The sequence below is a fragment of the Carlito syrichta genome, unplaced genomic scaffold (assembly GCF_000164805.1).
Source record: "Carlito syrichta isolate Samal-C Ts95f unplaced genomic scaffold, Tarsius_syrichta-2.0.1 Scaffold123377, whole genome shotgun sequence".
Classification (NCBI taxonomy): Eukaryota; Metazoa; Chordata; class Mammalia; order Primates; family Tarsiidae; genus Carlito; species Carlito syrichta.
This window is the reverse complement of record NW_007067473.1, coordinates 152237-164396: the sequence shown is the minus strand read 5'-3', so window position 1 is coordinate 164396 and position 12160 is coordinate 152237. Positions and strand designations below refer to the sequence as shown.

Here is a 12160-nt window from a genome sequence, read left to right as displayed (position 1 = left end):
TCAGGCAATCCACTCACCTCAGTCTCCCAAAGGCGCGGGATTACAGGCCGAGCCACCGAGTTCGGCTGGTTCTCAATCTTGTCTGCTCATCAATATTGTTTGTAAAGTTTTAAAAAAACATAATTGTTGCTGGGCATGGTGGCTCACGCCTGTAATCTCAGCACACTGAAAGGTGAAGGCAAGAGGATTACCTGAGTCCAGGGGTTTGAGACCAGCCTGGGCAACTTGGTGAGGCCTTGTCTCTACAATAAATAACAAAATTAGCCGGGCATGGTGGTAGGCACCTGCGGTTTCACCTACTTAGAAGGCTGAGGCGGAAGGATTACCTGAGCCCTGCAGGTAGAGGCTATGGTGGCAGTGAATATACCATTGCACTCCCGCCTGGGCAACAGAGTAAGACTCCTATTCAAAAAAATAAAATAAGCTGGGCTCGGTGGCTCAGCCTGTAATACTGCGCCTTTGGGAGGCTGAGGTGAGTGGATTGCCTGAGTTCGCAGGTTCGAGACCCGCTGACCAACTTGGCGAGATCTCATCTCTACAATAAATCAAAAAATCAGCCGGGCGTGGTAGCGCGCGCCTGTGGTTCCAGCTACTTGGAAGGCTGAGGCGGAAGAATCGCTGGAACCAGCAGGTCCAGGCGGTGGCCGGGAGCGGCCACTGCACTCCAGTCTGGGCGACAGAGTGAGACTCCAACTCAAAAAAAATAAAATAAAATAAAATAACTTTATATTTCTTCCCCTGGAGATTCTGAACAGGCAAAGGTTCTGAATTTATCTTATTTTTAAATGCTATGGAGTCAAGAAGTACTGCCCTACTACCGTTAATTGGCCTTTTAACTGCCTTTTCTCTAGTTAAAATCCTATCCACTCTTCAAGAGTCATTTTAAAAGTATGCTTCTTCTGTGTCATTGTTCTAAAACCCTAACAGAATATGTTCTCTTGTTTTTTTAACCCCCATTATCACCTTCTTTGCATGTCTTATGTTGCATATATTCTCATTTATATTACAGTTATCTGTGTGTTCATCATGTCTTGGGAAAATTACTGTATCTCTCTGGGCCTCAGTTTCCTCATCTACAAAATAGGGAAAACAATATCTACTTCCTTGGCTTGAAAAAAATGAGACAGGATTAACAGAGATACAAAATGCCCAGAACAGTATATATTGCTGCTTCTTCCCTGTCCCAGACATCACATTGTACCTTTATCTTCAATCATTTTAACTAATTTCACTTTAATGAAACACTCAAATGAAGAAGCATAAATCCAACCTTTAGAAATTTTATGGCTCTTTAAAAAAACTTGACAAACGACTAATATCCAGATCTACAAGGAACCCAAACGAAGTAAAAGGGAAAAAACAACCCCATTAAAAAAGTGGGCAATGGACATGAAGAGACGCTTCTCAAAAGATGACATACAAGCAACCAACAGATACATGAAAAAATACCCAGCTTCATTAATCATCAGAGAGATGCAAACCAAAACCACAATGAGATACCACCTAACTCTGGTAAGGCTATTAAGTCAAAAACCAGGCCGGGCTCGGTGGCTCAGCCTGTAATCCCACGCTTTGGGAGGCTGAGGTGAGTGGATTGCCTGAGTCCGTGGGTTCAAGACCCGCCTGGGCAACTTGGCGACCTCATCTCTACAATAAATCAAAAAATTAGCCGGGCGTGGTAGTGCGCATCTATAGTTCCAGCTACTTGGAAGGCTGAGACAGAAGGATCACTGGAGCCCAGCAGGTCGAGGCTGCGGTGGCTGGGAGCAGCCACTGCACTCCAGTCTGGGTGACGGAGTGAGACTCCAATTCAAAAAAAAAAAACACCAACAGATGCTGTCACAGGTGTGGAGAAAAGAGAATGCCTCTACACTGTTGGTGGGAGTGCAAGCTAGTTCAATCTCTATGGAAAACAGTATGGTGATTCCTAAAAGAACTAAACATTGATCTTCCAATGAAGATACCTGGAGAAACATACATCACGCTACAAAAAAGACACCTGCATACGCATGTTTATTTGCCGCACTATTCACAATAGCAAAAACATGGAACCAATCCTGCTGCCCATTGAAAGTGGACTGGATAAAGAAAATGTGGTACATATACACAATGGAGTATTTCGCTGACATAAAGAACAAAATCATGGACTCTGTAGCAAAATGGATGGAGCTGGAGACCATCATACTAAGTGATGTATCACAGAAACAAAGAACTGAATACTACATGTTCTCACTTATAAGTGGTTTGTGAACACGAGTCATTAGCACAAGGGAGGGATCAGCATTTGCTGGGAAATGCTCAGGAAGAGAGGGAGGGGGAAGGAGGGTGAGGGGCACATAACAACACGAGAGGTACCTGGTCTACTACCAGGTGGAGTGAGGGCCAGTTAGAAGTCCAAACTTCACCTGCTTTCAGTCTATTATGTAGTTAACACTCACTTGTACCTCACATCTCTATAATTGCAAAATTAAAAAAAACAAACTTGCATTGAGCAGGACTTTGTTGTACAAATATTTGCAAAACACTTTATTTTCAAGGAAGGTCCATGTCAGTCACTGAGTTTGCCTTATTCCAGTTTTAGCTAAATGATAGCAGTTATGAGGTACTAAGACACTGTTCTAAGTGCTTTACATATACTGGGAGTGCCAAAAAAAAGTATGTACATTTTCAGAGATGTTATCTATGTATTACTTTTAGTTTGCCTTAATCAGAAGTGTCTGTGTACTAGTGGTAACCACTGAGCACCTCTTGTAATTGCAAAAGTCAAATGTGACTTGTATTCATCTTTTGTTATTGATATATATTGAGTAGTACAATTTTAATAGTTTTTTCCTTTCTTAAGATGTGTGTACATTTTTTTGGCACCCTCTGAATAAGCTCACTTCAATCTCACAACAATCTTATGAAATAGGCACTTTTATTATTCCCATTTTATAGATGAGAAAACAGAGTCACAAAGAGATTGCAAGAACTGCCCAAGGTCAGACTGCTGTGATTCAAAACTAGGCAGTCTGATACCAGAACCCATACCCCTAATCACTCTGCTATACTATATGTTCAAGGATTTAAAAATCTCTCTCTTGGTGTATAACCTGGGAAGCCAAAACAAAAACTGAAAGAACAGAACCAAAATATTAAAGATTTCAAACCTCAAAAGATTTAACACAAACTTTTAAAAGATGCTAAGTATTATTAGGTATATCCAAAGCATGGCTTCTAAAGAAAAATAAAGATCATAGGCCGGGTGTGGTGGCTCACATCTGTAATCCCAGTACTTGGGGAAGCTGAGTCCAAGAGTTCAAGACCAGCCTGGGCAACAGAGTGAGACCTTATCTATACAAAAACCAAAAAAATTAGCCAGGCATGGTGACATGCGCCTGCAGTCACAACTACTTGGGAGACAGAGGTAGAAGGATCATCTGAGCTCAGGAGGCTAAGGCTGTGGTAAGCCGTGATTGTGCCACTGCACTCCAGCCTAGGCAACAGAGTAAGACCCCAACTCAAAAATAAAATTTTTAAAAATGAAGATAATTTTAACAGAAAATCTCTGTAAATACTCATACCACTACTCACTACTGGGAAAAAGCAATCAATAACCAAATAAGCTGCAAGCAAATGAATTTGTCTTTCACAGACTGCTTCAACATCAAAAAGATTGATCCAATAAGATGTTCAAGGTAGACTGGGAGCCTAGGTAGTTAGTTATCATCTATGAATACTCAGCAGGGGTAACCTCAGCATGAAATCAAACCAGATATTTGAGCAGGATCCTACAGAAGCACCAAAACCACCATGGACAACATTAGAGACAGTATTTACTCTAAATCAATACATTCTGCTGAACAAAGATTAGCTTTACAGCTAGTTATGTGTTTGAATCAATGGAGCTAATTAATTGCTCTGAAAAAGCAATTAACTTTGTTTTCTCAACTCAGATCTGTTTCTGAAGTTAAAAACCACAACAAACTGGAGATTTTTAACATTCTAACATGAAAACCCCTATAATTCTAGAAAGTAGTCTGTGGTTTATAGAATTAAATTAAGGAAGATAAATAAGAATAACCATAGTTGTTTCCTCTCTGTCCTCAGTTTCTACAGTCATTCCAAATAAACTGTGGGCTCACCCTGTGGCACACCCCAAATTGCTTTTCTTATCAGTAAACATTTGTAAAGAAGCTAACATTGGGAACCAGACCCTGAGTCAAGTTCTAAAGATACAGAAATGATCCCTATCCTGAAGGTACTCAATCTAACATGCACAGAAGATCTTTTCAATATATTGCGGTATATACAATGAGTACTTAATTGAACTGAATGATTATAGCATATACTAAAGGAGATAGTTTTCTGAAAGTTGTGTTTATTGTTTTAACTACTATTGTAATCAGAATAATTCAAGATGTCAAATATTATCAAAAAAGTAACAGCCTGCTTGCCTCATGCCACCTCACCAGCAAGTGCACCTCTATTTTATTTTGTTAAAGAGATGAGGTCTCACTCTGTTGCCAAAGCTGGAATGCAGTGTCATTATAGCTTACTGCATCCTTAAGCGATCCTCCTCCTGCCTCAGCCTCCCGAGTAGCTAGGACTACAGGCATGCACCATCATGTCCAGGTAATTAAAAAAAATTTTTTTTTTAGTAATAAAGTCTCACTGTGTTGTTCAGCCTGGTCTCAAGCTTCAAGCTCACTTCCTTAAACTGTTTCATGTGACACTATCCCGAGCTGTTTTATAGCTGCCTTATTCTTTTATCTTCAAAATTTACCCTATACCTGATCCCCTCCACCATCTCTACCACAAGTCCAAAGCACGTTCCTCTCACCTGGTCTTTAGTCTTACTAACCAGTATCCCAACTTCCATTCTTAATGCCCTTTAGTTCTCCACAAAACAACTAGAATGGCCTTCAAAAAATGAAAATCAGATCATATCACTCCATTGTTTAAAATCCTCCAGTGGCTTTAATGAGCACGGAATAAATTCAAGACTCTTTTCTCTATCCTACAAAGCCCTACCTAGTTTGGCTCCTGCCTATATCTCTGAAGTCATTTCCTATACTACCCCCTCAGTCACTATGTCCAACCACATTCGTTTTCCTGCTTGTTTCTGAAACTGCAAAGCTCGCACATACCTCAGGGTCTCTACCCTTGCCATTTTGTCCACTGGAGTACTTTCCCCAGATACTCTTGTGACTGGCTCCTTCTCATCATTTATCTCATGGCTCAGATATCACCCCCTCAGAGATGGCTTCCTTCGCTGTCCTTAAATTCTGGGCCCTGTCTCCATGTGGAATCTAGTATTATCAGAAACTACAGAATGATGCTTGAGCATATGTACTTCTGAGGTTTTCTTCAGATGTTCTGATTCAGCCAGACTATTAACATATCCAATGAATGACATCTGGGAATGATTCTAGAAGGCTCAGAGTTGTCAGCTACATAGAAACCACACCAAGTAAAAATAAAAAAGAAAATACCATTTAGAGAAAGGTAGAAGATCAAAAAGAACTAGAATTCAAAAAGTAAAAAGATTGCATAGAATGGTGACTATAATAATAAAGCATTATATATCTCAAAACTGCTAAAAGAAGTATAAAATGTTTTCACCACAAAAAAAGTTAAATATGTAAGGTAATAGATTTGTTAGTCTGATTTAATGTCTCTACCTTGTAAACATGTATCAAAACATCACATTGTACCCCATAAATACATACAATTATTATTTGCCCATTAAAAAGAATTTGTTTTGTAAAAAAGTAGGATGAAATATTGAATCAAACTGGCCTCACCTGGATACAGAAAGTGGCTGATTAAATTCTTCCATAGCAATGTTGCTCTCTTCAAAACTGGGAATATCAACTGCTTTTAATGAAGACGCACTACCTGGAGGACTTGTGACTTCATTATTAATATCAACAGAAAAATTCATATCCTCACTGGAAATCTTGGTATCATCTTGCTTTAGCTCTTGATCATCACCCGCTGCATTCCAAAACAAGCTAGCACCTAGAGGTTAAATAATTTTACAGTTACTGAAACAAATATTCAACTATAATATATACTCTGACAAACCTTCCTTAAAAATAGCTATATGCTAGGCGGAGTGGCTCACGCCTGTAATCCCAGAACTTTGGGAGCCGGAAGCAGAGGACTGCCTGAGCCCAGAGGTTTGAGCCCATGGGTTTGAGACCAGCCTGGGCAATTTGGATATGCAATAAATTTTTAAATTAGCCAGGTCTGTGGTTCCTGCTACTTGGAAGGCTGAGGCGCAAGAATCATCTGAGCCCAGCAGGTCAAGGCTGCGGTGGCCATGAGCGTGCCATGATACTCCAGCCTGGGGTGACAGAGTGAGACTTACACTCCAAAAAAAAAAAAAAGGGGCCGGGTGCAGTGGCTCAAACCTGTAATCCCAGTACTTTGAGAGACTGAGGTGAGGGGATTGTCTGAGCCTATGCATTTGAGAAGAGCCTGCGCAGCTTTGCGAGACCTCATCTCTACAATTAACAACAACAAAAAAATTAGCCCGGCGTGGTAGCATGCACCTGTAGTTCTGGTTACTTGGAAGGATGAGACGGAAGGATTGCCTGAGCCCAGCAGCTCAACGCTGGGGTGGCCGTGAGTGTGCCACTGCACTCCAGCCGGGGCAATGGAGTGAGACTCCAACTGAAAAACAAAAAAAAGTCGGGGGAGAGCTATATTATCGTTAACACAACTAATTAGGGCTGTGTTTAGGTCATTTTCTCAGAAATGCCACAAAGAAGTAGGTGAAAGGTAAAAATAAAGAAAACTGGGAAGTGAGGGGCAAAGGGAATAGGGACATTCTGTGCCCTACCTCTTCAAGAGGAGTGGTTCTGAAGTTATCTGCTTCATACATTAAGGATCTGACTATGGTTTGTGAGACGAGGTCTGTATGTTGAAAACTGCTGCTCCAAATAACAGGAGGTAATATATAAAATACAAATCCTTAAATTCTTTGGTTTTGATCTCTAAATACAGTATTTAAGAGACTATATTGGGGATGCATCAGACATATGCAATATCAGGCAGCTATTTAAAAATCAAATGTTTCTCAATTTTTATGAATCACTTTTATTTTCAAAGTTATTTGCATGTAATATTATTTGCATACTATTTTTCTATAAATTAACTGTTTTTGCTGAATCTCATCATTTCTGTGAAATTGTAGATTTGATGTGCTTGTTAAATTTTTTCCATTACAAGAATAAGTACATCTACATATTCATCTGTATACATTAAATCATCTTTTATACCATGAGCTGTATATATTCTGCAACTTGGACAATACTGCTATATATAAAATAGTTTAAGGAAATGATCCAAACCATAAAGTAAATCCTACTCAAGATGGTTTTTACTTTGTGGGTATCCATGGGTGATTTTATAAAAATAAGTTAATAAAAGTTAATTAATTTTTTAACAAATTAATTTTGTATTCACTACTTTTTTTTAACGGATAATTTTGAACACGGTACATAGGTTCTGCTACTTTTCTTGAATACATATCAATATGTATCTTTAGGGTGTTATGCACATTATAGAATAAGTGTGCTTCTAAACATCATTTAGTTCAAATGACTATAAATAATTCATTTTTCTGCATATAAGTAATAACTATATATAAATCCATTAAGTTTTAAATATTCTAATTGTACATATGTTTGAAAACTTGTTTTAAAAAATTTCAGACTATCAATTCAAACATGTGAATTACTTTAACCACCAATTATTTACCCAGCACAGATTATGTTTCAGGCATGTTAGAAAATGAGATACATTAGTGAGCAAGCTGTGTTCCAAGTCCCAAAGGCTTAGTCTAATGATACAGATGATAAACAACTACAGTACAATATATACAGAATTTTACAAGAGGACATAGGATACTGTGTTTTTTTGGCATGTTTACTTAACTCACAGTACCCACAAGATCCTTCACCATCACCCCTCCACTATACAGACACACCACACACTTTTCCCTGGGAACAATCAACCCTGAAATCCACAAAGATGGAACTGTAGCAGATATGGTCCTGTTATGGGTTTCTCAATCCCTTTCCCATTGAACCCAGGGATGAAAACCTAGTCTGAACCAGGTCATTCAAGTTCTCTGCAATTTGAAACTGGGACTGAGGGACAGTAAAATGGTTTGTATATGTGACTACAACCGTGTAACACACACTTAGTTTATATAACACAAGCTCTAGGTTAGTCATATTTTAAAAAGAAAAGCAGTGAAAGCCAGAATGCAGAACTGAGAAGCACAGTCATGTAGAAAAACTGTAGAAAAACTGGAAAGTCCTAATGGTATTCCAGTCTCTAGTTACAGCCTTTTCCTGAGTCCAGCTCCATTCTTGGCCTTGGTTTCTAGGAAACATATCCCTATACCCTCCCAGTAAGTTCCTTGTCCTTGCTTAAATTAGTTCAAAATGGTTTATGTTACTTGCAGTCAAAGAATTTTAACTAATACTGAATAGTACCTGATATGACTTACAAATGTGCATGTGATTTTTGCTACCTTCCCTCCTGGCTCTCCTCTGTATGGATAGTTTAGCTATTATACAGGTTCAGAAAAGGAATATAGAACTTCGTCATCCCTCTTTATTTTCGCTCTTAAATTTTTATTCTCCAGTCTCAAATCTTCATTTGTCGCTTCTGCATCTGCAGGTCTATGTCATCAACCTACCTGCACTCCTATTCTATCATATAAGTTTCTCTATCCACATTTCCTTAAGTATTACTGTCTCAACAGATATTTAGACTGATTTCATCCTCTCTCCTCCTTCTCTAACTTACCTCCTTCTGTTTAATGCTACCACCATTCCCTCGTCCTCTAGGCTTAAAATTAATAAACTTAATTTTGGTAAAATTCTAGATTTACAGCTAAGATAATAGAGTCCCTGTATGCCCTGCTTCTAGTTTCCCCTGATGTTAACATCTTACATTACCAATATGTCAAAATCAAGAAACCAACATAGCTGGACTTGGTGGCTCAGCCTGTAATCCCGCGCCTTTGGGAGGCTGAGGTGAGTGGATTGCCTGAGCCTGTGGGTTCGAGACCCGCCTGGGCAGGTGAGACCTCATTTCTACAATAAATTAAAAAATTAGCCGGGCGTGGTAGCGCATGCCTGTAATTCCGGCTACTCGGAAGGCTGAGGCGGAAGGATCGCTGGAGCCCAGCAGGTCGAGGCTGCGGTGGCCGGGAGTGGCCATTGCACTCCAGTCTGGGCGACAGAGTGAGACTCCAATTCAAAAAAAAAAAAAGAAACCAGCATAATACATTATTAACCAAACTCTAGGCTTTATTTGGACTTTACCAAATTTTCCACTAATGTCCTTTTTCTGCTTTAGGAGCCAATTCAGGATACAGTTAACTGGAGTAACTTCAGTTTTCATTCTTCCTCAACTACTGCTACATCCAATTAGCTATGAATCTCATCAGTATCCTATGTGACCTTTCTTATTCATTCTTATCACCACCAAAACTAATCACTGAGCCCATACTATTTTCTCTATCCAATCTGTTCTCCCGCCCATCAACTTAACCTCTACTGAAAATCCTACATAGCTTTCAAGGACCAGACTCAATAATACAACAACCCTCTCTGATCCCTCAAACCAAGATGGTTTTTCTCATTAGAATTAGGTCTAGCCTAGAAAAGTAGCAAAATCAAATAGCATATATTATGCAGTTTCATATCTGTTTTCAGGTGTAGTTAATTCATAAAGAGCAAAATTACAGCCAGATATGGTGGCTCACACCTGTAATCTCAGCTCTTTGGGAAGCCGAGGCAGGAGGACTGCTCGAGGCTAGGAGTTCGAGATCAGCCTAGGGAACATAGCAAGATCTTATCTCCACAAAAAATAAAAATAAATTAGCCAGGCATGATGATGTGTGCCTGTAAGTATCAACTACTTAGGAGGCTGAGGCAGAAGGATCACTTGAACCCAAGAGGTCGAGGCTGCAGTGAGCCATGATTGCACCACCCCACTCCATCTTGGATGAGAGTGAAACTCCAATTTAAACAAAAAAGTAAATTACACAGAGATTTAAGTTAAACTTTGATCACCCTGGTTTTGGTCCTATTGTACTATGTACCAATTTGAATGTAAAAATTCAAAAAGCAGATTTAGAAAGCATTTTTAAAATTTCCTTACAAATTAAAAAAAAAAAAAATGAAGTTACCTGTGCTCACAGCAATGCTAACACTTTTTCTCAGATGCAAGCCAGGGGAAGACTCTGCTTCCATGGAAACCAACTCTGTTTGTCTTGTAGCTTGCACTGTGTCTTCAACAGTGGTTGTCTTAGGGGAACAGGGCTTCAGAGACTGTGCTTCCAATAAACGCTGAATCTGTATCAATTAAAAATATACTTTAAACTGACAGTGAAATCATCAATAAAATTGGAAAGCAGAGTTTAATAATGAATTACAAAATGCCTCAGGTGTAAAATACTTTTAATTCTATTTCCTTACATTTCAATTAAACAATATCATGAAACGTGTTCAATGTAGAAAGTCATTATCATTAATCAATAAGCACTTCAGGCTAAGTATAAGTTTAAAAGTGAAGCATACAGCTGTTTAGATCGGTATGCATAAATAACACACGTGAAAAAGTGTGAAAGGTTAATACTTCAAAGCAACATTTTATTTGTATTTCATATATAAATCAAAAGTTAGATTGGAGGCACACTCTGACTCCAGGTACCAAATATTAAACATTTTACACAAGATTCTTTCTGAGTTAGAGTCTCATTCTGTCACTCAGGCTGGAGTGCAGTGGTATGCTCACGGCCACCCCAGCATCAACCTGTTGGGCTCCAGTGATCCTTCCACCTCAGCCTTCCAAGTAGCCAGAACTACAGGAGCATGATATCACACATGGCTAATTTTTGATTTATTGTAGAGTCTAGGTTTTGTCGAGTTGCCTGGGCTGGTCCTGAACCCACAGGCTCTGGCAGTCCACTCACCTCGGCCTCCCAAAGTGCTGGGATTACAAGCTGAGACACCGAGCCCAACCTACACAAAATTCTTATAAAAGTCCATCAGAATTGGCAATGTTTGGTCATGCTGAAACTGGAAATATTAATACTCACTGAGTAACAGCTAACATTTCCAAGGGCTTCCTGTTTGCAAGACACTATGCTACGAACCTTTATGTGTGATTTTACAACAATCCTGTGAAGAGTGTACAACTATTAAACATATTTTACAGATAAGAAAACTTGAGGCAATGAAAAGTTAACTTGGGCAAGTCATAGCTAACAAGTAGCAAGGCTGAGGTCCAAAAACTAAAAGCCTTCCCATTCCTTTTTAAAACTGAAATAATTCAGCTGCGCGCAGTAGCTCACATCTGTAATCCCAGTACTTTCAGAGGCTAAGGTAAGAGGAATGCCTGAGCCCAGGGTTCAAGACCAGACTGGGAAACTTGGCGAAAGCTTGTCTCTACAATAAATCAAAAAATTAGGTAGGCATGGGGGTGTGCACCCGTAGTTCCAGGTACTTGAAAGGCTGAGGCAGAAGGATCGCCTGAGCCCAGCAGGTCAAGGCTGTGGTGGCTGTGAGCGTGCCACTATACTCCAGCCTGGGCAACAGTGAGACTCCAACTCAAAAAGAATAAGTAAAATTTAAAAATAAACAAATTGAGATAATTCATATACCGTGAACTTAACAGCTTAAAGTGTACAATTCAGTGGTTTTTAATATATTTGCAAAGTTTGCAACCATCACCACTATTAATTCCAGAATATTTTCATTAAATTCCCAAAAAACTCTGTACCTACCAGCAGTGACTCCCACTGCCCTTCTCCTCAGCCTGTGGCAACCACTAATACAATTTCTCTCTATGGATTTTCCTATTCTGGACAGTTCATATCAACAGTGCCATACAGTTTGGCTTCTTACACTTAGTATGTTTTCAAGGTTCAGCTAAGTTGTGGCATTTAATACTTTACCGCTTCTGATCGTGGAATAATATTCCATTGTCACGCTATGTTTATCCATTCATCAGCTGACAGGTTGTTTCTACTTTTGGCTACTATGCATAATGCTGCTATAGTCATTAATATATAGGTTTTTATGTAAACATATATATATATTTTTTTGAGTTGGAGTCTCACTCTGTCGCCCAGACTGGAGTGCAGTGG

At 39.3% G+C, this 12160-nt stretch overlaps 1 protein-coding gene across 5 annotated transcripts in view; it reads right to left on the bottom strand.

The window, feature by feature from the left end:
* The window catches only part of STIL (STIL, centriolar assembly protein), a 65633-nt gene that overhangs the window by 19046 nt on the left and 34427 nt on the right, over positions 1-12160 (bottom strand). For 3 of the 5 annotated variants that reach the window (XM_008048363.1, XM_008048362.2, XM_008048365.2), the window contains 2 exons: positions 10199-10364; positions 5787-6003 (listed from right to left, as the gene is read on the bottom strand). In XM_008048363.1, coding sequence (XP_008046554.1) covers positions 5787-6003; positions 10199-10364 — 383 coding nt within the window. The remainder of the gene's footprint in view (positions 1-5786; positions 6004-10198; positions 10365-12160) is intronic. The other 2 variants (XM_008048364.1, XM_008048366.1) reach the window with 1 other exon arrangement.